Source organism: Palaemon carinicauda, chromosome 33, assembly GCF_036898095.1.
Source record: "Palaemon carinicauda isolate YSFRI2023 chromosome 33, ASM3689809v2, whole genome shotgun sequence".
Classification (NCBI taxonomy): Eukaryota; Metazoa; Arthropoda; class Malacostraca; order Decapoda; family Palaemonidae; genus Palaemon; species Palaemon carinicauda.
This window is the reverse complement of record NC_090757.1, coordinates 20,116,827-20,144,158: the sequence shown is the minus strand read 5'-3', so window position 1 is coordinate 20,144,158 and position 27,332 is coordinate 20,116,827. Positions and strand designations below refer to the sequence as shown.

General features: G+C 37.1%; 3 protein-coding genes across 3 annotated transcripts in view; 1 reads left to right on the top strand and 2 right to left on the bottom strand.

Annotated features, from left to right (window-relative positions):
* The window catches only part of LOC137625879 (uncharacterized), a 48,213-nt gene extending 45,934 nt beyond the window's left edge, over window positions 1-2,279 (bottom strand). The window contains exon 1 of the mRNA XM_068356817.1: window positions 1,697-2,279. Within this exon, the coding sequence (XP_068212918.1) occupies window positions 1,697-1,774 (78 nt within the window). The 5' untranslated portion in view covers window positions 1,775-2,279. The remainder of the gene's footprint in view (window positions 1-1,696) is intronic.
* The window catches only part of Mpv17 (Mitochondrial inner membrane protein MPV17), a 509,363-nt gene that overhangs the window by 365,756 nt on the left and 116,275 nt on the right, over window positions 1-27,332 (top strand). The window lies entirely within an intron of this gene.
* The window catches only part of LOC137625870 (proliferation-associated protein 2G4), a 32,787-nt gene continuing 16,018 nt past the window's right edge, over window positions 10,564-27,332 (bottom strand). The window contains 4 exon segments of the mRNA XM_068356802.1: window positions 10,564-13,347; window positions 17,679-17,810; window positions 24,109-24,237; window positions 25,324-25,416. Coding sequence (XP_068212903.1) covers window positions 13,252-13,347; window positions 17,679-17,810; window positions 24,109-24,237; window positions 25,324-25,416 — 450 coding nt within the window. The 3' untranslated portion in view covers window positions 10,564-13,251.

Genomic DNA, 27,332 nt, shown 5'->3' with positions numbered 1-27,332 from the left:
TTATAAACTTATCAACGTCGGTGAAAAAAAAAAAAAACTTCTTGCCTTGTGAAGAAGGTTATGCAGAGGGGCTTAGGCCTATGTTGCACGGCATAGTTCTCAGATGTTAAAAAAAAAACCCCAATCCTTTCGGAATATAGTAGGAACATATATACAGCCTAATTAGGGATTATTAACCCGAGCCTGGATCCAGAATGCTTTCTTCAAGGTAATAATTTCTTTTCCGGATTACAGGATTACTTACAATGATGATAATTTAACAAGGGAGTTCATTATTGGTTAAATGATTTTACGAGAGAAAATTATGTTGATTTAGAACGTCTCTTTTTCACTTGGGCGAGCTTTTCTTGATGAGACAAAAGAAAATCGTGCAATTATACTTATTTTTATTATTATTGCGAACCAAAATATGAAACCATAATGCTACAATGAAAATATTTATCAAAATTTTCCGAAATATGAGGGCGTTACTCAAAATTAATAAAAATGCCTTAATAAATATCTCGCCTTTAATGAATGTCATCATTATGAAATTAAGCTCCCGAATAAGCATCCGAACCATCTGGCCTCAACAGATGGCTAAAGACTGGAGGAAACATCCATCAATGTCAATATCTGCTCTGAGATTAAGGAGTTTTTACTAACGATAAGGTTTACAGCTGGAAGAATATTTCCCGTTACAACGCAAGAACGCAAAACGCATATGTTTAGCTGTATGACTTTACATTGTCTAAATTAGTCACTGGTTTCGTAAATTAATTTTAACAATAATGTTTGAGTAAGACGGTTGCACAACAGATTTATCCCCTTTATATAATAAAGAGAGTGTATATATATATATATATATATATATATATATATATATATATATATATATATATATGTGTGTGTGTGTGTGTGTGTGTGTGTGTATTTATATATGTGTGTATATAAACACACACACACACACACACACATATATATATATATATATATAGGCTATATATATATTCCCCCCTCGAGTAGGGGAGAGAAAGTAGTCATACTCTCTTGAGAAAGATGCGTGTGCATGTATAGATACCTAAATATTACGCAATAAGCTATTATCAAAACCACAGAAAGCAAGTTTACTTAATAAACCTTGAAATAAAATTATTATGCAATTCATGATTAATATCAAAACAAAAGAAGAAACTTAATAATCAAACAAAAGTTCAGTTAAGACTAACATCAACATAATTAGTAAATACACCAATATATCAAGAAAAAATAGGTTGAATTGATAATAAAACCATCACAATTAGGAAATAAAAATATTATGAATTAAAACAACAGAAAACTAGATGAACTGCAAAATATCATAAAAAAAATCAACATTATGCAATTTACAATTAATATGTAAGTAACAAAACACCAGTAGGTGACTATAGTGTCATTAATAATAAAAACTCTTTCATCTGAAGGAAAATTAAAACACTCCTTTTCAATTAAATCAAATAAATGACTCCAGTTTTAATTAACCTGAGGGTTTCGTTTTCCCTTTTCTAAGAAAACATAAACAAACTCTAAAACGAATTTTTAATTAAGGAAATAAATGTATACAAGAAGAAACGTTTTCTAACATCAACCTACTTTTAAAAAATTTTCCCACGAAAAGTAAACATCCGGACAAGTTTTTCCTTTTAAATATTACTAAAAGAATCCACTGAAATCTTACCTTCTGAGGTAAAAACTCTGCGTCCTGAAGGATGGTATAATTCTTGTGAGGCAAAAGCTCGAATATCGTGTGGACCATCTTCAACGACTTTACCTACGACGAGAATAAACTTTCGCAATGGAGAGAGTAAACACCAACAGTATTTTTTTCTTGAATAAACCAGCAAGCGAATAAGCGTAACTTCCCTCTCTCTCCCTTCAGGGAGTAGAATGTACACATTAAGCTTACCCCCCACTTACTACTGTCTACATCACAACTTCATGAATGAACACTCATATGCTCTGACAGTGAATGAATTAGCGAACGTTTTATTTTCCGAACGTTTATCTCTTTATCCCTCGTGGTAAGTTATCGCACATTGACACCCATTTCGATCAAGTAAACTTGCAATCCAACCTCTTTCGTTTCGGGGTGAAGTGGGACTGGTTACGCATTGTCAACACAAGAAAAACTAACGTTCGATATTGCGTTATTCTGCCCGCCCTAGTGACAGCTGTACCTCACGACATGCCATTGACAGATGATCGCAGCGAGTCACGTCACACACATGTCACGAAGACAGCCACGCCACTACTGAAGACGATAGTGACTCAAGCGCTGGCTGAACCCAAGCGGTAAGGCAAGCCACCCGGCGCTAACTCCGACGCACGCACGCACGCACAGTCAGGGTAATTGGTAGGGAAAATTGGAAGAAATAGTTTGGGAAAGAAGAGCAGGGGAGAGGTGACAGAGAAAATTTGAAAAAATGGTAAGAAAAGAAGGATGAAGGTGAGAGAGAAAGAAGAAATAGTAAGAAAGAAAGGAAGAGGTGAGGGAGAAAATTGGAATAAATGGTTAAAGAACGGAAGAGATGAGAGGGGGGAAAACTGGAAGAAATAGTTTGGCAAAGAAAAGGTGGAAGAGGCAAGAGGAAAATTTAAAGGAGGGAAGAGGTGAGAGGGGAAATTGGAAGAGATAGTTTGGGAAAGAAGAGATGGGAAGAGATAAGAGGTAAAAAAATAAAGGAGGGAAGGTGTGAGAGTGAAAATTTAAAAAAAAATAGTTTGGGGGTAAAGGAGGGAAGAGGTGAGAGGGAAAATTGGAAGAAATGGTTTGGGAAAGAAAAGAAGGGAAGAGGTGAGACTTGACCAGCTATAAACAGATTTATCTGGGCCAGATTGAGGTGTGTGGTGATAGGGAAAATGGATTGGAATACTTGGCGAAAGTATAGGAAATGTTTGTGCAAGATGTAATCTAGAGAAGGGAGAATTATATTACATTGACATTACATTCAGTAGAGCTAAATGCCATGCGATTTATATACAGAAACAATGACCATGTATTATATTCCTCGCCTCGATAATCTTAATTTACTTGTGGAAACAAAAAGTTGACTGCAGACACCCACCCAAACATGTCAGCTATGGATAATCTACAATATACAGTAGTCACTTATTGTTACCTTCCTTCCTTTAACACGACGATCTATGGCCATATTTTGTGAAAGAATCATCCAAAAAGATTTCTCGATTTTTTTTTCAAAGGTGAAATTATTGAACTCTAAAATTTAGGCATAGGGACAGACACTGGGCCTAGAGGTCACCCATCACCGACAATTTCAAAGGCGGGCCTTGGGAGACAGTAGCCTTTGAACTTCTAAAGGGGTTGAATGTCAAATAGGAATTCAACCTCGGGATGGGGACAGTCATACTTGGCATGCATAATTCGTTAAAGAGGCCAAGCGTATAAGGTTTCAGGTCTATGTTTTTGGTTTCTTTGGTTTTTAGTAGGAGTGACCAGCTTTAAGAGGTTTGAAGTTTAGAGTTCTATGTTCATTATTCCCTCTTCCATCGGCAGCTAATATATTATAATTCCTGAATGAATTAATTACATTGTAATGGGATTGGCTTATTATCGTGTCAAAATGATAATGAAATTTATATGTAGAATATTTTTCTTTTCCAAACTAAAGCTATAAAATATCTTGCCTGCTAATATAACAAATTTTTCTCTAATGACGAATAAAAGTAGGTGCTGTTTTCAAATTTGCTTCTGGATTTCAACTGAACCTTATCATCAATTCAACACAATAGTAATAAATTGAAACAATTTTTCTTCTCAAGCTGTATTATAGGCGATTGATTCTTAAATTGATGTTTGATGGCAGCATTATCCTGGCCTGCTGCTTCATGGCAGGAAACACCACTGCAAAGATATGACGTTAGCAGATCATCTAGAAGGACACTCCAAATCAAACCATAGGTCTAGGGTAGTGCAATAGTTTCTATATTATTGTCTTCCACTGCCTTAAGAGCCAGAGTTCTCTTGCTCGAGGGTACACTCGGGCACACTGTTCTATCTAATTTCTCTTCCCATTGTTTTGTTGAAGTTTTTATAGTTTATATAGGAAATATTTATTTCAATGTTGTAGCTGTTCTTGAAATATTTCATTTTTCCTTGTTCCCTTTCCTCACTGGGCTATTTTCCCTGTTGGGAGCCCGGACTTATAGCATTCTGCTTTTCCAACTAGGGTTGTAGCTTACCAAGTAGACTAGTAATAATAATAATAATAATAATAATAATAATAATAATAATAATACTGTGCATTATTGAAAAAAAAATATATATACTATACAAGATATTTGTTGATAGAATTAGGCCAATTTAGTCTTGTAGGCCTACTAGTACCAGGGATCGAGGTCACACAGAGTTGGTGTGCAACATTGGGAAACCATAACAGTTTCAATACGAAGTAAAACGTTGAAAAGAGATTCTACAGCAAGAAGGAAAGAAACAAAACAAAAGGCTATAAAGTGTATGCAGTTATGGTACCCTAAAGGACTGCAACACTCAAAGCACTCAGACAATGCCTAGGCCTATTAGAGCACTAACCTCCACTAGAGTTCATCATAACGTGGTAAATTTATTATTTGATGATTTGAAATTCATGGTTTTGTTAAAATTCATCATAATGTGGTTCATTATTTAACACTTTGTTACTCAAAATAATTTAGTTAAAAGATATATAGAATCTAATGTTAAAAGTAATTGCATGATGATGACAGCTCGGAATGATGAGACAATCTCCAATCAAATCTACTACAAAATGAAAGTATAAATTAGCCCTGAGTATAGCTTAAATATCTCTACTTTAGAATTTACTGTGATTTTTTTTTTTTGTATACAAAACACTTAAAAAGAGTAGCTATACTATAATTGTTTTAGAAAATTAACTTTCTTACCTGAAAACCAATGATAAAAAAGTTTCATGAAATGAAACCAAACTCGTTACTCGATTGTGTAGACAAGTAGGTAGTGTTGACAGGGCGTGAGAGGCCTGGTGTGGACCTCTTGACTCTACAGTAGACATCTAAACAAGAGTTAATGAATAAAGTACTGTAGCATTAAAAACAGCCTGTTTATTTCATTAGCTGAAAAAAATAACGTAATTATTAATCATACTTTTCCATTATAGGAGTAGTCAGTTTATGAAAATGTTAAAACTTTTTTTTTTCTATATTGAACAGGTGCTAAACAATTTGTCAAATAAAAACCTTTGAAGATTATGATAAACTTTCTCATTATATAATGTGGAACAAAAATCCTGAATTATCCATAATCTTATTACTTTAATTCACCATGGACTTTTTTTTTTTAAACCAATAACATTAAAGTTGGTTTTAAACAAGTTTTTTACCATAAATGAAACCTGTACAGCATATGCTCCAATGAAGATTAAGCTGCCATCTGTATTAAACTAAATAGGGCAGTTTAGAATGGGTAAGGATTTAAGATTTTGGGTGTAGGGGCCCAGTAAACTATCGCCCATTTGCACTTAGAACTAAATGTTATCAGCTGAAAAGCAAAATGTTACAAAAGGAAGCAAAACATATGTATGGAAGGCTAAAAGCCAGTGTAGCTAAGGGCCTACAAGACCCCGCAAATAATTCTAGTAAATTCAATCGCTAATTTGCAGTGCGAGATGCACTGACTGACATTTCATAACCCTAGGAACTTCTACTTTGTAAACTTTTGGTCCTCTCATTGACTAAATCGTCCTTTGCTAATTGGTTCTTTACCTTAGCAAAACATTTCCTGAAAATAACTCCTGTATACAGTACTAAATTATTTTCACCAAACAGACTCATAATCTAATAGATTATATTGTAATTAGCATTTCATGTTTTTCTTGGTTTTCAGTTAAAATTACACATTTTACCAGCAACTAATTGTATTAGTATGTGCTATATGCACAAGCATATCCAATTATATATTATATCTATACCAAGGCACTTCCGCCAAATTTGGGAGTTAGTCCCTCCCCCCCAAAAAAAAAAAAGAGGGGGGACTTCTCTACATTCCTTCCAGCCTGACAAGGGCTTCAGCCATTTTGGTTGGTAGTGCTAGGAAGCCACAGCACCCAATTATAAAAAATAAAGTCGGCATCTTGAGCAGTAAACATGAACAACCATCAATCATGGTAGACATTAATGTCAGCAAGCAACTTAGAGAACAGATTTTCTGCATATGAAATGCCTATGATAGTGTTAAACTGCTAAATAATACTTTTCGATCAAGACATTACCATCAACTTTATAATTATTTTAGGGGAGAAGATTCACCAGCCCAATGAGTCAAGCACAACTAGCCAATTAGATTCATTTGCCTAGGCAATAAGGCACAGCACTAGGGCCTGGGAGGCAATTCATCCCTGTTGTATTATTGGACGAAAACCCTGTAGTATATCAAAGTTGAAAGGTTGAAAGGAACGATGAAATAGTGAAAGACACAAGAATGGAAGTAAAGCCGAAATCCCACTTCAAGATTTCAACTTGGTGTATCATCGATATTGCACGCCGAAAAGGAACAAAACCTTTGATCAAAGTGAAAGCTTATTTCATGTTTTTCTGTCCAAACGGTGATCTAAAAAGTATTAAAGATTATCTCTGTAAGACAATATGGGATAGATTAGTTTAAAAGTGCTGCAATTGATCAGAAATTAATATGCAGTGTTTTAGTTTCCTTTGATTTTATACACGAGTTTCGTCTGAAGGGCTGTAACCAATTGTTGTATAACATCACTTGTCAATAGCGGAGACCTTTAAGCGTGAGTTTTTTTCCTTTCTTTTCTTCAGTTCAATTAAGAGTGAAGTATTTTACTTACACCGCCAACATCAACCAGGCGTGTTAAGACTAAAATAAAAATGAGGTGTAAAGAGGTATAAACACCGAAGTGATAAACTTCTAACTAAAAATGAGAATTAAAAGAATACGAAAAAAAAGCCATTGCTAATCAATAGAAAATCTTTTTATGATATCAGTTGCTTTTTTAAAAGCATAAATGTCATGAGACTCTGGACTGGATTGAGATGATCTTTGGATCTAAATTTAAGATTTTGAAATGTTCAGACAATGGTCATATGTAAGTTAGGCTAGACATTTATATACAGATTTATAGAAACATTAATTTACCAACAGATTTGTTAACACTCATGTTTAGTAAACTTCATTAAAAAGAACACTTCATGTACAGTAGTTACGCAAGAGCATCCACATTACCTTAAATTCACTGATTGACCAAACAGTATTTTTAAGAATGTACAAAATTTGAGCACAAAACCAGACTGAGCTCATACTACCGTCTAAAATGTACTTGAGAGCAAGAGGCAGGTATGACCAATCCTCAGACTACTAAAAATAACTCCTATCTTCCAATTGATGAAAAGTTAAGTCTAAGTCAAGTGTCAATGAGCCCTGAAACTTTTATATCAGGGAGTGGCGACAGCTACATCTCTTGGCAATTTCTTAAAATAGAATTCTTTCTATACACAAATCTTTTAGTGTTGGGCTTTTTCTTTATCTTCTACCTCATTACTAGATTCCAACCAGTTGCATAAAAGTTTAATACCAGCAGAAAATGGTAGAGAGCCACCCCAATGATTTTCTAAACTTCAGTCCAATATGCTTTTGGAATCATTACAACCATTTTACCAATGGTTTCCAAGATGAGCACAAAAGCCAAACCCATTAACATTTCTGCAGTAAATACATAGGCACAGTTAGGTCATTTAGCCAAATATTATCATCGAGTGGAGTGGAAGCAGATGTACGTTGGAGTGATCGATTGATTTAAAGTTTTCAGGCATCCTGACATCTAAGGTCATTGACGCCAATCAGAGAGTGAATGAAGGATGCAAAGTGTTGGGGGCAGTGAAGGGAGTGGTAAAGAATAGAGGGTTAGGCATGAAAGCAAAGAGAGTTCAGTATGAGAAAGTGATTGTACAAAGTGTGATGTATGGATCGGAATTGTGGGGAATTAAAGTGACGGAGACACGGAAATTGAATGTGTTTGAGATGAAGTGTCTGAGGAGTATGGCTGGTATATCTCAAGTAGATAGGGATAAGAACGTAGTAGTGAGGGTGAGAACGGGTGTAAGAAATGAGTTACCAGCAAGAGTGGATGTGTTGAGGTGATTTGGACATGTTAAGAGAATGGGAAATGGCTTGCTGCTAAATAAGGTGATGAATGCAAGAGATGATCAGAGAAATACAAGAGGAAGGCCAAAGTTTGGGTGGATGGATGGATTGAAGCAAGCTCTGGATGATAAGAGGATAGATGTGAGAGAGGCAAGAGAGCGTGCTAGAAATAGGAATAAATGGCGAGCGATTGTGATGCAGTTCTGGTAGGCACTGCTGCTTCCTCCAGTCGCCTTAGATGACCGCAGAGGTAGCAGCTGTAGGGGATTAAGCGTTTTGAAGCTTCATCTGTGGTGGATAACGGGGAAGGGTGGGCAATGGCACAAGCGGTACCAGCCGAACTCTAGAGTGTTCCTTGTCAGGCTGGGAGTAACAGAGAGGAGAGGAAACGTCCCCTTTTATTAATTTTTCTTGTCGGCTAACTCCCAAAATTGGGAGAAGTGCCCCACTCTCAAGTTTAGTGAATGCACCATGATTAACACGCGTCACTTCGTAGACAGCAAAACACACTTCCATTACCTACCTAAAAACAGCGCATCAATGATAACCATTATTGCACGTGCACTCGGATCTCGCATTACGATTTGTTAATGGATTGGATTTGGGGCAAAGGCTTTAGCGGCTATTGCCATTCGGTGTTTGTGCAACGGCAAAAATTGTATTTACACTATAGAAAATAATTAAGGTTGAAAACTAAGATAAAAGAAAGGAAGAAGGAACGGATGTAGAGTAATACCCTTCATTACATCTGCTCTCACAACATGAATGTCCTTAAATATTGAAAAATCAAAATCCACCTTTTATTGGTCACTAAGTACAGTATTCCACACATCAAATCTTACTTATGAAAGTATCTAGGTTTTCTAAAATGATGAGTTGTAAGTACTTTTTCCATGAAAAAAAACACCTGCATAAGGACTTTAAATACGTTAAAAAGAGTGAAAATCTAGGCCACTGCTAAATATCAGAAGACTTAAACCAAGTGCGGCAAAGGGACAATCGTTAAATCAATATCATCTAGAGTGCACCTGCTAAGGATCTGACAGCTTAATTTCATATGTACATCTTCCAGTGTTTGTACCATGTGATTGTCTGTACAAAAATAATGAGAAAGATGCAATTTCAAGTGATCTAAAACCACTACCCCAACTTTAATATCACATAAATATGCTTGTCTACACTTGTCATAACTATCAACAATACAGTATTACTGTATTATAAGTATTTCAGATCCAACATTAGTCTCAATAATCCTTAAATTATTGTTCAGTTGTCCAAAGATTGTGTTCATTTATAAAAATTTTCAGAGTACTATATGTAATTCCAACAAGTCATTTTGTACCATTCTAAACGTAGGAAACAGTGGCCGGTTTCCCCAAAAGTAGTCCGTTGGCGCCGGTAACTAGCGGCAAGAAAACTTTCCAGGATAGTGTTTGCACAAGGACACTGTCCCTTTGCACGGGGATAGTTTGCTGACATCAGTAAACCATCCCTGTGTAAATCAGCCTCTCACACACACAAACACACACACAGAGAGAGAGAGAGAGAGAGAGAGAGAGAGAGAGAGAGAGAGAGAGAGAGAGAGAGAGAGAGAGAGAGATCAGTTGGATGTCATCAGATTTACTAAAAAGGTTCCAAAGTTTGAAAAGAACTTTTTAACAGTACCTAATTTTGAGAAGTTTTGGGTAGATTGCCCACCAACTAAAATATGGGTATCGACAAAGTAGGTACGTCATAAGAAATGTAAATTGCTTTTGTTGAATAAAATTGATTGAGACTAAATAGACTAAGCTTGAACTAATGGTAATGTGAATGGCAGGATTACCTCCTACAGTAAAGAGAATATGGTTTATTGGAGTTTTCAGATTAAGACATTTATTTTTCAAAATTTAAGGCATCATTATAACATGTATTAGCATTTTCAATCTGACTATATTCAAACTGGCTACCATTGAGCTAAGGGTTGCACACTTGCCTTTAAAACTACAACACTGAAAACACAGATTATGCAATAGGATTATTACATCAAGTATAAAAAATACACTAACTTTTCCAAGAAAAGTCAGGATACTTTAGAAGAATAAGTTAGCAAGTTATCAATAACAATGCTTTGGCAAATAACAGTATGATTACAATTGCTGATACACATTCAACTGAAGTTTTATACTCAAAAGGTGACCATTCTTGTCAACCATTTCACCTCGAGATGGGATTAGCATAAATGCTAATCTTCATAAAGTCATATCACAAAGATGGAAATTACAAATCAACTCTCAAATTCATATAAAAAATTGATTTATTTTGGCAACACTTGCAAATCACTCTCGACACTACTTTTGCTAAATAACCAATTTAAAAGGTAAATGCTGTAATACCAAATAGAAAATTCAGAATGGAATAATTAAGGCCAATTTGTGAACAAGGGCTTTATTTTCTGGATTTGAAAACCTGCGTATAAAATGTCCGGCACCACTACACATGCTGTCCTTTTCACCTCAACCTCAAGGTAGCATTGAATGCTAGGCCAGACACACTAAGTCAAAATACAGTACTGTACTAACATCACAATAACGAAGTTGAAATTTAATCACAAGGGGAGACATTAGATTAAAAAAAAAACTCAACCAAATTATTTTAACAACTGAAAAGTCTATATAAATCAGGTTAGTCATTACTCCAAAGAGGCCACATCCTAATTCTTAAATTCTTAACAATTGTAAATGATTGTGTATGCAACTCCCCCATTATCACTTCCACTACAATTCTGCATGATTGGTCAAAAAGCCATTTACAATAATATATGGAAAGGGTATGAAGGAATACTAACGACACTGAGAGACCAAACATCACTACTTTTTTGTTAATAAATATATATTGGTTTGTTAACATCATCTAAAAATAATATGCTCTTATTAACAAAGCTTTAATATATTGCCTTTATCTGTCTTACCTTTTTTTTTTTTACTTTTCTTAATACTGTACAACAAAACTTAAAAAACACTGCTAACATAAATCTGCCACTTTAAAAGTAAAAAGCCAATGTATGGCTTGAACCATTCTTTAGAAATTGCCAAATAAAAACAAAACTTTCCCACAATTACAATAAACAGACATTGAAGTGTCTTTTCTTTAACAATTAAATTTTGAACATTTCCTTTATCCAGGAAACAAGTCAGCAATATAGAATAAAAATAAAAGGGACACTGATTTAGGTTAATTTTAAACCTTTACGTACGTATATGTCGCCATTGCCATTGCAAAATGAGAAAAACTAACTGGACGGTACACATGATGACCAATATCTGAATGAAACCCTTTCTTTTATCTTCTTCAGGTAAAAAGTTTGTTAGCCTGCTAATTTTGCATCAGTCTATATAAAAAGATTTCAAAATGAAGACAAACTACCAGTTAAATTAATATTTGCACTGTAACAATGACCAAGAACTTACCTACAAGGTACATTCACATGATAGTGATTTTAGATTAAGCTGGCCTTACACCAACATAGGCTCTTGCTTGTAGTAGAGCAGCAAAAACACTTTTTCCCAGGTTAACCTTGTAATAACCTGTTGGCTATCTACGAAGTGAATAGGCAGATCACCCATTACATTTGTAAAATGATAAAAATCCTTGAAAGATAAACTAATATCTTGGGGTTATTAGTCATTACCAACCCTAATAATGTACCAAAACAAATTTTCAACTTGTTTATACTATTAGCCATGCTTACAATAGTTCAATTTATATCTTAACTTAGAACACATAATATTTCAAACCAAAAGGAATTCTATACTGGAAACCCATTTCTATAATGTTAACAAGACGTTTCACAAAAAAACCTAATTACATGGCAATGTCAATAACAGCTGTTTTTTTCTTCCCCAGTGAGATTTAATCGAACATATTCCGATACAAGCAAGCCAATATGCCCACAGCTTGCTAGTTCCCAATTTTCTAACCCATACTTTTACATTCTCCACACAACAAAACTTTTCCTCTACAATCAAAGGGGACAACAAACTAATGGCAAATACTTGCACTTGTGTCTTATTGCCATCAATGTGGATGAGTCCAAGATTTGTACAAATGTTCACATACAACATCCGAGGCCGAGATGCTCTATGAAAGTTCAGTTGTAATGTGGAGTTCACACTTGGCATAAAAAAACTTACCCTGAATCAATGAAATAGTGATTTAAGCCAAGACAATGTTCTTGAATACAACTTACTCTTGAAATGCTATTATCATTTATTTCCATAGAATACTCTACACATCCATACACTGAAGACCAATGAAATACAGTATTAATTGCATCCAATTCTCAAGACACAGCTGTAAACAATAAAGCGGGGTTTACGTGTTTGAAATGATGTTCGAACGTGTGAACAGGATATTTGGTACTCGAACACGTTTGTTGAAAGGTTCAAAGAAAGTCTGTTCTTCCCTGACTCTTGTGGGCAGGGCTTCACTGTCCACAACCCTTATGCATTTGCAGGCGACTCCACCTCTTCAAACAGTTTGACAACCGGGTTTGACAAACCCTTCAACCGTGTAAACCCCGCTTAAAACATTTCTTAGCTAATGTTCAAACCTCCTAAAACCACTTCATCAAGTTAAAGAGATAAAAACTCAACCACCATCAATACACTTGAATGGTGTACGATATAAAATGCTTCTGGAATGATAACCTATATGTACTATGAAGCTAAATCAATTGGCCTAAATTATTCAGAAACCCTTTCCCAAAATAAAAGAGAACAATAGAGCTAATTGAAGACCTTACAAGCTTCAAAAGAAAAAAAAAAGTAAGTACAATAATGAAAGAGAGCTCATCACAGAATGTTACAACTGAGAGACTTAGGTATGCCATAAATCATGTGTTCTGTAGTAAACTCTAGGCACACGCTGATTGACCTAGTTGAGGTATCGGTACAAAAAACTATTTCTCACTACTCCGATGTACAATGGACCATGAGGATTAAGAAGATCTTGTGATGTAGCGGCGTCTTGTTCCTCCCTCAAACGTGTTTGAAACATCTCCCTGGATTGATGGAGGATTTTGATGGGGGTAAAATAGTTCTATCCTAAAATTCTGTCTGCTAATCTTCGCTCTTAACTACTGTAGCAGCTTCCTTTTCTGCCTTCTTCTTCTTCTTCTTGGCATTCTTGTTACTGACGGATGCAGTAATTACTTGCTGTGAAAATCAAAAGTTCAATTATAGTAACGTAACCAAAGTACATAGGAACACTAACTATTAATGATACATTATAAGGAAAGAAAAAAGAAATTCCACTTGCCTAAAAATTAACGAAAACATTAATGAAGCAGTGATAATTTGCAAAGAATCAAAACACAAAGGCAATTGATAAGCAAACTATCAATATAGTACTGTCAGCCCTAACATTCACAGGTTAGGGTAACCAGATACTCTAATATATGCTGCCTAAGCTGATAACACTACTAGATCCATACATTCTTCTACTACTAAGAAAACAAGATTATATGCACAAAACTATAAAAGGGGGAGGTAAAACCAGCCTCAGCATGTAATTGTTATGGCTGCAGCATCCCCTTGAGAAGGGAACAAGAAAGTGGTAGAAGAGCCAGTAGCTCTTGACTACTACACAAATACTGAGCAGCAACCTCAGGACAAAAGAAAGGAAGTCCAAGGTTCTGAAAATGTCAGTTAAGTTCAAAGATGTACAGCTAGTCTGACACCTTCACATCAATCTTCAGCTCCAAGGTGTAACGGGGAAGGCTACCAACAGGGCTAGGCTCGAGTTCTTACTTGAGATGGCAGGGGTATGCACTGACCAGTCATATCAAAAGCAAAGCACCTCACCAAGCCTCAACAAACTGTTCCTGGCCTATTCCTTCTTGTTCCAGCTGGGGCTAATGTAAAGGCTACGACACTCAAATTGCGAGGTGCCAAGTCTTCAAGTATCACTGCATTACCTTGACAGGACATCAGCTTACAGGAAGATAGGATCGAGGAGGTCTTGAACTGCCGTTCGAGATATGGTACTGGTTCTTCATCAGAAAGTCTGTGAGACAACATTGGCAACAGAACCCTCATCCCTCAAAACCTAGACATAATAAAGAAGCTAAAACAACTACTCTCTTGCAGATGCAGAGATAAGAATCAGAAAAAATAATTTTGAAAGAAAGATCACTGAATTCCCAAGATAGGCAAAACTGTTTGAAACTCCCTTACAGCAAAGATAAATACCTCAAAGGAAAGTTCGACGTAATACCGAGTGAGGATCCTAACCAATTCTCCAATCATCTGTTTGAAGCACATAAGAATGAGTCTTACGGTAAAGCCCCTATGATGTCCTCCTCAGGTTAGCAGGAGGTCCATGTGCCTAGTGGATAAGGACCATCCAAACCCAAGACTGCTCACAGCTCCCTTCGAGCATGGAGCGTTTCACCTAGTTTCAACCTCTACTGAGGTGCACCTTCGAAAGAGACGAGGCAAAAAAAAGGAATTTCGTAATTGGAAAAGCACACTAGCCAAATGCAAAAGCTCTCAACTAACTTTAGTTGATTTCCTCTCTTGGGACCTACCTCATTGCTAACAAAACAGGACATAATTCAACTTGGGGCCACTCTAGTTCTTCAAAATAAAAGGGATCAGGCAAGGGAATGAACAGGTTAAACTAATCTGGATGACAAGTAATCTTTCCCCAAACAATCAAGCTGATAAAGTCTTATGGAATATGTTGCCGGGTGAGCTCCCTCCCTCACTCCAAGGAGGGTGGTTTCAATGATAATGCATACCTTCCCTGACTTATGCCAGAGGTCTAATACACGACTATTAATGCTGCTGCTTCCTTCTAAGTAAGTCTGAAGAGATTAGAAGGGAAAGGAATTGATAGAGCAAAAACAGCGAGAGCAAACTCACTTCTCCCGTGGACAAAATTCTTTGCTACCTTGAGTGGTTCAACCGTTCCTACCGATCAAAACAAGTGCATTATCTCTTGAGCTTTGCGATAGGAGTAAAAGCAAAACTTCTCGAAAGAACAACCCTCCATGGGGTTCGTCTTTTACTTGGGTGTGAGACCGAACTCTCCTCAATTACAATTTTGAACTCGTAAAAAGAGCAAGTAGTCTTGTACTGGAGAGTCTGTAAAGTTCATCAATGTAGATAAAAAATAATCGCCTTCTCCTTCGTCTATCATGAGCTTGAAAATCAATACTTCTCCATTCATCATCTACATCATGCTTCATAGTCCTCAGTCATGTGGGCCTGGGTCTTCCAAACTCTTCTAGTGTATTGTGGAGCCCAGTTGAGTTTGGTGAACTAATCTCTCTTGGGGAGTGCAAAGAGCATCCCCAAACCATTACCTTCTATACCTCACAATGATCTCATTCACATTTGGCCCTCGAAAAATCTGTTTCATTTCTAATCCTGTCCTGCCATTTAACTCTTAATAAAGTGGAAATTTGTTTTTTGACACCTCAGGAAGGGCTGAAGGCTTACATGCACTTTTGTTTCTGATAAGAAAAGACTGGAAAGACCATACAAGACTTTCAGTACAAAAATCCCAAAATGTTCCACTTCTCTTGCATGTCCAGATATGGAACAGAGAGAACGGAGGGAGTTAGCACAGTATTCCTTTACTGACAACAGGGGACATTCCTCTACATCGCTCCCCAAACCTTTTCCCTCAAAACACCCCGAATGGACAGTCTGGGAGAACCAAGATCAGAAAAGACCTAGGTAATCCCCTATGGGTGGAACAAGCTGATGGTGATCATAACCTTTCTCAAAACTCCACAGCCCTTGAGGGATAATGCACGATAGATGAAAAGTAATAATGGATTGCATCCCCTTTCTCAACTAATTCAACATCACTACCAAAAAGGTTGGGGAGGAGCCCTGCACATATTGGACACCTCTGTGCCCCAAAGGTACTACCGTAACCGGTCATCAACCAGTCAATGGTGCATCAAAGGCAGAGATTATGTACTCTTCGGCCAGTTTTGGGTTTATTTCCTTTCCGAAGAATATGAACGGTATAAACCGAGGAACGTATAATCAGGAGGCAGACCACGAATCAGGGACTGAATGGACTTGTTACATCGCATGGAAATAGTCCCAGACGCCAAAGAGCAAGAGCAGGTGTACAGTACCTCTGATTAACAGGCTTAGTTGTGTGCTTGGTTCCTCTCACTAGCAGAACTGAGCAATGGTGTATCCTCAATCAAAAATACCGAAGTACTTCGTGGAAGAAAAGATAGAAGAGATACATGCATGATTTGTGTAAGAGCAAATGCTTGTTGGATGAGGGTCTTTGGTGCTTTTTGCTTGTCAGAAATCTTCGGGATCATTTGGATTGAACTCTCCAATAATATACTTCATAATTTACCATCGACAATGACTTAAAACCCTCTACTGGCAATCAAACATGTTAGGTAATAAAGAAGTTTACCTACAGATGATTATTTGAGCCAAATCTGATAATTAACTCTGAATAGTGTTCGATAAAGGCCATGAAATTATCTATTGATTGGAAGGAATAACTACAACCCAACTAGTTATTTGCAAATTGCTAATATCTACTTTACACTGACATGCAGAATGAGAAATCTTGCATATAAGTTTTGATTCCCAGTTTTCTCTGGTATTGGAGAGTTCGATTTTGCTGATCACATAAATTAGACATCTATAAAAAAAATGGGGTGGTGGTGAAACCAAGGCATTACTGTAAATGTTGCATAGCACTTTCTACAGATTTGGAATTAGTGACAAGAGGTGACCATAATCAACCCTGTGTTCATGGGGTCTGCTTAATTTCCGCACAAGATTATACAACTACATAAAATCAGTTACATATTAAAAGGCTCTACTAAATTTCCATATTCCATATAAGATGATAAAACTACATAAAATGAGTTGAAAGAAGAATCGAGTCAAACAGAAAACCTCGAGTACAGAATTTGGAAAAATGTACAACCTAATAGTATCGTGGAGATTCAATCCAGCAGCTGTTGGTATAAACACCAAATTAAGACACTAAACTATTTGAGGTTTTAGTGAAGAGAAGAAATGTGTCACTGGAAGTGTAAAGGTTGAAACACCAACCACAGGATTGGAGAAATATAAAAAAGAATTATCCTAAAAATGTCCAACAAGGGACAATTATATACAGTATTGGTAGCCCTTTCTCAACCACTGGTGAAATAAGAGCACCTTTGTCCAGCATAACTACATCCACCTTGAAACTCAAGATGAACGGTGACATGCTTTTAATACTTATTATAAATTCAATTTAAGAGAATATTTTGAAGTCAATAAAATAGGGGGAAGTACACTGCTTAGCCGGAAGTTTTCAGATAGAAAAGAATGAATAGTCTGCTAGATTCCTTGATGATAAATCAGCCCTTCACAAATAATTTACAAGCTGTTACATCTCATCAAACTACAGAACACACTATTACCATAAATTCAGCGAACTTTCATAAGTCAAACTATGCACATTTATTTATGAAGGCACAAAAGAAAAAATAACAAAGACTTACCTTTAATTCAGGGTCTTCAATTTTATATTCAGATTCAAATAATTCAGGATCAAATGGCAGGCCTGTGATCTTGTGTTGCCCACTTGGCATAAGTAAAACTGTGAATTTAAACTGGGCTACAAATTCACCTGACTGAAAAGATAGAAAAATAAAAGATAAGAGTAGAAACTTTACATGGAATCTTACATGCGGGCTAACACCCTCAAATATTACTAACATACTTGGAGTTACGGCTTACAAAAAGAAACATCATAATGCAATTTTCTAAAATACTAAATATTCAACCATTTTATGCATTTACCAATAGAAAACGTTATTCGGGTAACACAATATACAGCATAAAATCTTTTAAAATTTCTGAGCACTTCAGAGTATCAAGTTAGGATTAAATTTAAAATATAACAAACAAAATCCCACTAATATCTAATGCAGGATGTCAACAATGATCATGTCTGATTTCTATAGAGATTTAGAGACTACAGTAGGGAAAGATTCTCCTCTACAGAGCTACCCCTAATTAGAAATGGGTTTCATTCTAAACTTCTAAGAACTCGTGTGCAGGCAATAAATGCTTGCAAGTCTAATCATAGTAAGTTTACACTTTCAGAAAAGCTGGTGTATAGTATTAATTATCAGCAACAAGACAACTTGGTCTTGGTGCATAAATTTAGATTCATAATAAACACAAATAAATTCAATATTTCCTTGTAAACTGACAATGTCTAAACGTGTTGTTCCATAGTCTGCAATCTAGGATTAGATCAATAGTTACACTGGAGCAGGATATAGGATATTATAATGGTAAAAGTTCATATCAGGTTCAGTAATTCTCACGTATCAATCAACAATCTTTGACTTCTGGGGGAGGGAGAGAAATCTATTCAAGAAATGGCTTTGCACAATAAAAAAATAAAAAAAGCAAAAGTTAGTCTTTTAACTAAATAGTATCACTACAAGTACCCTATTCTTAATTTAGGTAAACAGCCAGGGGTTGCAAAGCCCCTACCCTACTAACTGGGAAGAGGTCAACTTGGCTCCCAAGATATGCGATATACAAAATGTTTCTTCCAGTGTCAAAAGTTATGCAAGAGACTCCTCTAAGGAATGAAAATGTATGAAGTCTGTAATGAAAGCACAATTCCTCTTCTAAATGCAAGTTCATCTACTAGATTATTTCAAACTCATTTCTATAAGTGTTTTCATCACTAATTTTCAAGTTGTCATCACAGGGAATATGATACGAACCAATCTGCAAATTACTTCCATTAACAGCAGCTTGCTTACCTTTAAACTAGCTTGCTTACCTTTAAACTAGCTTACTTTATTTGACAACAAATTTATCATTACAGTATAACCCTTATTCATAATTAAACCTTGTCATTTTCCCATTTCATTTATCTCTACGAACCCCCTCTCCTGTATCTACATCCTGTGAGACATCGACAAAGAGATGGAGCTGGGGGGGAGAGTGACTACTCCCCGCACTCTAGTTTTGGGGTGTTTGAATGTGCGTGGATGTAGTACGATAGAGAGTAAAAGATGTGAAATTGGAAGTATGTTTAGGAATAGAAGGATGGATGTATTGGCCGTGTGAGACGAAGATAAAAGGAAAGGGTGAAGTGATGTTTGGTGAAATGTCTGGTAGAGTGTCTGGGATTGAAAGGGGAAGGGCGAGAGAGGGTGTGGCTTTGTTGCTGAGTGAATGGATGACAGGTAAAGTAGTGGAATGGAAGGAGATATCATCTAGGTTAATGCGGGTAAGGGTTAGGTTGGGTAGGGAATGTTGGGCATTTGTCAGTGCGTATGGGCCAGGTAGTGAGAAAAGTGAAATGAGTTCTGGAATGAATTAACTAGGTGTGTAGAAGGACTGGGTAGAAGGAATTATGTAGTTGTCATGGGTGACTTAAATGCTAGTGTGGGCGCTGGAGAGGTAGGTGACATTGGGAAGTATGGCGTACCAGGTGAAAATGAGTGGTGAGAGACTGGTAGATATGTGTGTTGAGCAAGAGATGGTGATATATAATAGCTTTTTCAAAAAGAAAGATAAAAATATGTATACATGGGTAAGAGTGGCAAATGGAAGAGTAGTAGAAAGGGCATTAATGGATTATGTGTTGATAACAAAGAATGTTTGAAAGATTGAAAGACGTGCACGTGTTAGGGGTATGGCTAACGGTATGTCTGATCATTTTTTGGTGGAAGGAAAATTAGTTGTAGCAAAAGAGTTGGAGAATAGAGTAGGTGGATGTAAAAGGGAGCTAGTGAGGGTTGAAGAGCTAATAAAACCGGGGGTAAAAAGTAAATATCAGGAAAGGTTGAAAATGACATATGACGAAGTGAAAGTAAGAGAAACTGGCAATTTAGAGGAGGGGAAGTTAGTAAAAGAAAATTTTATTGGAATTGCAAGTGATGTGTGTGGCAAGAAGGTTGTTGGAGGCAGCATGAGGAAGGGCAGTGAATGGTGGAATGAAGGAGTGAACGTAAAAGTGGAAGAGAAAAAGAGGACTTTTGAAGAATGGCTGCAGAGTAATAGTATAGAGAAGTATGAAAAATATAGAGAGAAAAATGTGGAAGTAAAGCGCAAGGTACGTGAGGCAAAGAGGGCAGCTGACCTGAGGTGGGGTCAGGGATTGGGTCATTCATATGAAGAGAATAAGAAGTAGTTTTGGAAAGAAGTGAAGAGAGCAAGGAAGGCTGGCTCAAGAATTGAAGAGACAGTGAAAGATGGAAATGGAAGGTTGTTAAAAGGAGAGAAGGCAAAGAAAAGATGGGCGGAATATTTTGAAAGTTTACTGAATGTTGAGGATAATAGGGAGGCAGATATAACTGCTGTTCCAGGTGTTGAGGTGCCAGTGATGAGAGATGAGAATGAGAGAGAGATTACAATAGATGAAGTGAGGAGAGCACTAGATGAAACGAGAGTAGGAAAAGCGTCTGGTATGGATGGTGTGAGAGCTGAGATGTTGAAGGAAGGGGGTGTGACTGTACTTTAATGGTTGGTGAGATTGTTTGTGTGTTTTGTTGGTTTCAATGGTACCAGTAGATTGGGTTTGTGCATGTATTGTACCACTATATAAGGGTAAGGGAGATGTGTATGAGTGTTGTAATTCAAGAGGTATTAGTTTGTTAAGCATACAGTAGTTGGAAAAGTGTATGGTAGAGTAATGATTAATAGGATCAAGAATAAAACAGAGAATGCAATCTTAGAAGTACAGGGTGGTTTTAGAAGAGGTAGGTGTTGTATGAATTAGATTTTTACAGTAAGGCAGATATGCGAGAAATATTTAGCAAAAGGTAAGGAGGTGTATGTTGCGTTTATGGATCTGGAGAAAGTATATAATAAGAGTTGATAGGGAAGCAATGTGGAATGTGATGAGGTTATAAGGAGTTGGTGAGTGAAAAGTTTCTACAAAGGTAGTAAAGCATGTGTTAGGATAGGAAATGAAGAGAGTGATTGGTTTCCGGTGGGAATGGGGCTGAGATAGGGATATGTGATGTCGCCGTGGTTGTTTAACCTGTATGTTGATGGAGTGGTGAGAGAGGTGAATGCCCGAGTGCTTGGACGAGGATTAAAATTGATAGACGAGAATGACCATGAATGGGAGGTAAATCAGTTGTTGTTTGCGGATGATACTGTACTGGTTGCAGACACAGAAGAGAAGCTTGGCCGATTAGTGACAGAATTTGGAAGTGTGTGAGAAAAGGAAGTTGAGAGTTAATGTGGGTAAGAGTAAGGTTATGAGATGTACGAGAAGGGAAGGTGGTGCAAGGTTGAATAGAGTTACTTGGGGAGGTGGATCAGTTTAAGTACTTGTGGTCTGTTGTTGCAGCAAATGGTGGAGTGGAAGCAGATGTACGTCAGAGAGTGAATGAAGGTTGCAAAGTGTTGGGGGCAGTTAAGGGAGTAGTAAAAAATAAGAGAGTTGGCCATGAATGTAAAGAGTTCTATATGAGAAAGTGATTGCACCAACTGTGATGTATGGATCAAAGTTGTGGGGAATGAAAGTGATGGAGAGACAGAAATTGAATGTGTTTGAGATGAAGTGTCTAAGAAGTATGGCTGGTGTATCTCTAGTAGATAGGGTTAGGAACGAAGTGGTGAGAGTGAGAACGGGTGTAAGAAATGAGTTAGTAGCTAGAGTGGGTAAGAATGTGTTGAGGTGGTTTGGCCATGTTGAGAGAATGGAAAATGGCTGTCTGCTAAAGCAGGTGATGAATGCAAGAGTTGATGGGAGAAGTAAAAGAGGAAGGCCAAGGTTTGGGTGGATGGATGAAGTGAAGGAAGCTCTGGGTGATAGGAGGATAGATGTGAGAGGCAAGAGAGCATGCTAGAAATAAGAATTAATGGTGAGCGATTGTGATGCAGTTCCGGTAGGCCCTGCTGCTTCCTCTGATGCCTTAGATGACCGCGGAGGTAGCAGCAGTAGGGGATTCAGTGTTATGAAGCTTCACCTGTGGTGGATAATGTGGGAGGGTGGGCTGTGGCACCCTAGCAGTACCAGCTGAACTCGGTTGAGTCCCTTGTTAGGCTGGGATGAACGTAGAGAGTAGAGGTCCCCCTTTTTGTTTTGTTTTATTTGTTGATGTAGGCTAACCCCCAAAATTGGGGGAAAGTGCCTTGGTATATGTATGTATAATCTCATATGGACTCCAAATATTATCAGCTCTCAGAAACACCCTTCAACTAACAATCAGTCAACTAAATGTTGCAAAAAACCTCATCCACAGATACCATTACAAATCCTGCCTTTAGCTAACAATCCAGATACTATTTTCAATCTCTTTTAACACTACAGATTTAACTAGTAGCTAGCATTGCTGTGGATCCATGTTGACTTGATTATGGCCCTAGACATGCCATATTTCATATCTTTCAATTATGTAGTTGATGCCAAATTGGTTATGAACTGTTAACTTTAACCTTGTTAACTTTACTAGTCTTAATTAAAAAAGCATACATAAACAACATTGACTTAATCATGGACTATACCATTATTAATTCATTTCCACCACAGATGAAGCTTCATACTGCTGAGTCCCCTACTGCTGCTACCTCCGCGGTCATCTAAGGCACCGGAGGAAGCAGCAGGGCCTACCGGAACTGCGTCACAATCGCTCGCCATTCATTCCTATTTCTCGCACGCTCTCTTGCCTCTCTCACATCTATCCTCCTATCACCCAGAGCTTTCTTCACACCATCCATCCACCCAAACCTTGGCCTTCCTCTTGTACTTCTCCCATCAACTCTTGCATTCATCACCTTCTTTAGCAGACAGCCATTTTCCATTCTCTCAACATGGCCAAACCACCTCAACACATCCATATCCACTCTAGCCGCTAACTCATTTCTTACACCCGTTCTCACCCTCACCACTTCATTCCTAACCCTATCTACTCGAGATACACCAGCCATACTCCTCAGACACTTCATCTCAAACACATTCAATTTCTGTCTCTCCATCACTTTCATTCCCCACAACTCCGATCCATACATCACAGTTGGTACAATCACTTTCTCATATAGAACTCTCTTTACATTCATGCCCAACCCTCTATTTTTTACTACTCCCTTAACTGTCCCCAACACCTTGCAACCTTCATTCACTCTCTGACGTACATCTGCTTCCACTCCACCATTTGCTGCAACAACAGACCCCAAGTACTTAAACTGATCCACCTCCTCAAGTAACTCTCCATTCAACATGACATTCAACCTTGCACCACCTTCCCTTCTCATACATCTCATAACCTTACTCTTACCCACATTAACTCTCAACTTCCTTCTCTCACACACCCTTCCAAACTCAGTCACTAGTCGGTCAAGCTTCTCTTCTGTCTGCTACCAGTACAGTATCATCCGCAAACAACAACTGATTTACCTCCCATTCATGATCATTCTCGCCTACCAGTTTTAATCCTCGTCCAAGCACTCGAGCATTCACCTCTCTCACCACTCCATCAACATACAAGTTAAACAACCACGGCGACATCACACATCCCTGTTTCAGCCCCACTCTCACTGGAAACCAATCGTTCACTTCATTTCCTATTCTAACACATGCTTTACTACCTTTGTAGAAACTTTTCACTGCTTGCAACAACCTTCCACCAACTCCATATAACCTCATCACATTCCACATTGCTTCCCTATCAACTCTATCATATGCTTTCTCCAGATCCATAAACGCAACATACACCTCCTTACCTTTTGCTAAATATTTCTCGCATATCTGCCTAACTGTAAAAATCTGATTCATACAACCCCTACCTCTTCTAAAACCACCCTGTACTTCCAAGATTGCATTCTCTGTTTTATCCTTATAATGCAGGAGGAAAAAAAAATAAAAAAAGACCACTGACAGTAGATGGTCATGATGAGGGTTAGCAGACTTTCCTTACTAATTGAGAAAAATAATTAAGATCATCTTACCTTTTCATATAATACAGGATATGGATCAACGAGCTTATGTGAAACACACTCGGCCACTCCTAATCTTGCTTTCTTTTCGTCAGTAAATGAACGGATATTGAAAGGCATGGTGCCATGATTCTTTTGGACCTGCGAGAATAAAAATTAACTTCAATGCTGGATACGGCGAGTAAATAGCATAACATTTAACCAAACCTCTCAAATATTTAATATTTAGTAATTACAAGACAACAATATTCTTATTAAACTAAATCTAAAATAAACCAATCTAGACATTTAGAAAACAATGTTCTGCAATGAACATCAGAAAACTTCATTCTTATGTTGTCTTACTTCATCAAATACAATAATATCAACTTGTATAAAGTTCCATGCTTAAGGTGGAAGGAGACATCAAGTTACTGTATGTAGACATGGAGGAAAAATGTTGTTCTGCTTTCATTGCCCCTAACTTTAACACCTTTGAATAGGCACATTTGTAAAAAAGTAGGGCTTCCCTTTTCCTCTACAGAGCTAAGAAATAAAACAAAACTTTTTAAGGACAGCAAGCTAGGTTAAACTACTTAGAAACACTTTCAGACCAGATGTACGATTTCACACCACTATTAGTACTTCAATATTATTATTATAAAAAAAAAACAACAACAACAACAACAGGATGGTTGAATCAATACTATTCAGCAACTAAAGCCCTTATATCTTCACTCAAACATTAAATTACAAGACCATTCACAGGTTATGCCCTCTGCTCAAGGAAAAAATATCTGCCAACAATTTTTCGAATTTTACTGACCATGATGCATATGAACATTGATAAAAAGTTATGAAATAATTCCATAGCAGAATAAAAATAATGCTGTAAAGGCATTAAACATAACTGGCTGCAGACACAAAAACTTCAGCATTAGAAACTTAATACACACATTATGCATGTTCCAAAAACAAGGCTGGCAATCCTAGAATGGGTCAAAATCCTACATTCAAACCAGACAAGACTTTACACAGGTACTCATTGTTAGAGCATGATGTAAATATTGGTATGATTTGAAGGCGAGATGTGAATACTACGATCAAATCCACACAGACTTCAAATGGGAAACGAGAGTAATGTGGAAAAGGATATGCTTAATGTAAGGTTATTAATCTATCATCTGTCCAAAAAAGAAAATTATCAACCGATAAACTAAAAACAAAAAGGGAAAATTTGTACCATACCTTACTGTAGAACTCTCGCGATGCCTTTAGCTTTAAATTGTAGGTTTCATCTGTTTTCCTGAAGACAGTTACTCTAGCTTCTTGTTCTCTTCCCTGAGGATTAAGATACAAAATTTAAACTCATAGCATTGTCTTGATTATCACAGAAAATGGCTCTTAAGAAAAGAAGCGTCATAATAAATTAGTTCACCTTAAGCTGAACCATGATTCTACAATCACCGAACTCGTCTCTAAGCGATGTTCTGAACCAAGTCACTTCAGGGTAAACTTAAGAGAGTAATCAATGAAAAGCAAAAGGTAGGAGGCATTGCCTGGAGTTAAAAGGAAGATAAAGAAACTTTTAGTAAATTTAGTGCAATACAGGCACCCATTACAATAATGTAATTTTTTTTCGTTTTCTATTATACAACTGATTGAATATTGAAAACCTTCGAAAGAGCGAGCCTGGCTCAGGACTGCAGGGACTGCAGCAATAAGGCAGAACCAAGAAAAATTACTAGTGGGGCTTTAGACTTGTACTATGAGAGTAGGTGCCTGAAATTTTAAATTGCACAAAATAAACAGAGAATACAGTAATGTAAAACATTGGAATTATAGAAATCTCTCGCCAATGCTAGGATTGTTTACTAAACAAGCCATAGACACTGGCCTTCCTCTCTTCTAGAACCAAGTGTGATGTAACAAAATTGCTAAACACTAGAGTAACAAAGCTATATAAATCTTTACAGTTTTGAATTATAATTTAGATGAAAACCAAAATATTTCACAAACATCGTTGTAAAAATGTTATTTTCCTTAGTAAAATAAATTTTTGAATATACTTACCCGATGATCATATAGCTACATCCCTGCTGCCCAACAGAAAAAATCTACGGGAGGAATACGCCAGCGATCGCTATACAGGTGGGGGTGTACATCAACAGCGCCATCTGTCAAGTAGGTACTCAAGTACTCGATGTCAACAACGAACCAATTTTCTCCTCTGTCCCACTGGTTCTCTATTGGGGAGGAAGGGTGGGTCCTTTAATTTATGATCATCGGGTAAGTATATTCAAAAATTTATTTTACTAAGGAAAATAACATTTTTCAATATCAAACTTACCCGATGATCATATAGCAGATTCACACCCAGGGGGGTGGGTAGAGACCAGCATAACAAGTTGACATTATGAGCTAAGTATTCCGTATTTCATTTTAGCAGTTATTCAAAATAACACGCATAAAATAAATAAGTACCTGGTAAGGAAGACGACTTGAACAATTACTCTGCCTTTTTAAGTACGTCTTCCTTACTGAGCCTCGCGATCCTCATAGGATGCTGAGCGACTCCTAGGAGCTGAAGTATGAAGGGTTGCAACCCATACTAAAGGTCCTCATCAAAACCTCTAATCTAGGCGCTTCTCAAGAAATGATTTTGACCACCCGCCAAATCAAGAAGGATGCGAAAGGCTTCTTAGCCTTCCGGACAACCCAAAAATATTTCAAGAGAAAGATTAAAAAGGTTCTGGAATTAGGGAATTGTAGTGGTGGAGCCCCCACCACTACTGCACTCGTTGCTACAAATGGTCCCAGAGTGTAGCAGTTCTCGTAAAGAGACTGGACATTCTTAAGATAAAAGACGCGAACACTGATTTGCTTTTCCAATAGGTTGCGTCGAATATATTTTGCAGAGATCTATTTTGTTTAAAGGTCACGGAAGTTGTGACAGCTCTAACTTCGTGTGTCCTTACCTTCAGCCAAGCTTGGTCTTTCTCATTCAGAAGGGAATGAGCTTCTCGTATTAACAGTCTGATAAAAATAGGATAAAGAATTCTCTGACATAGGCAAAGATGAATTCTTAACTGAACACCATAAAGCTTCAGACGGGCCTCTTAAAGGTTTTAAAATAGAACTTAAGAGCTCTTACAGGACATAATACTCTTTCTAGTTCATTTCCAACCATACGATAAGTATGGAATATCGAACGATATTGGTCAAGGCCGAGAAGGCAGCTCGTGTTTGGCTAGAAA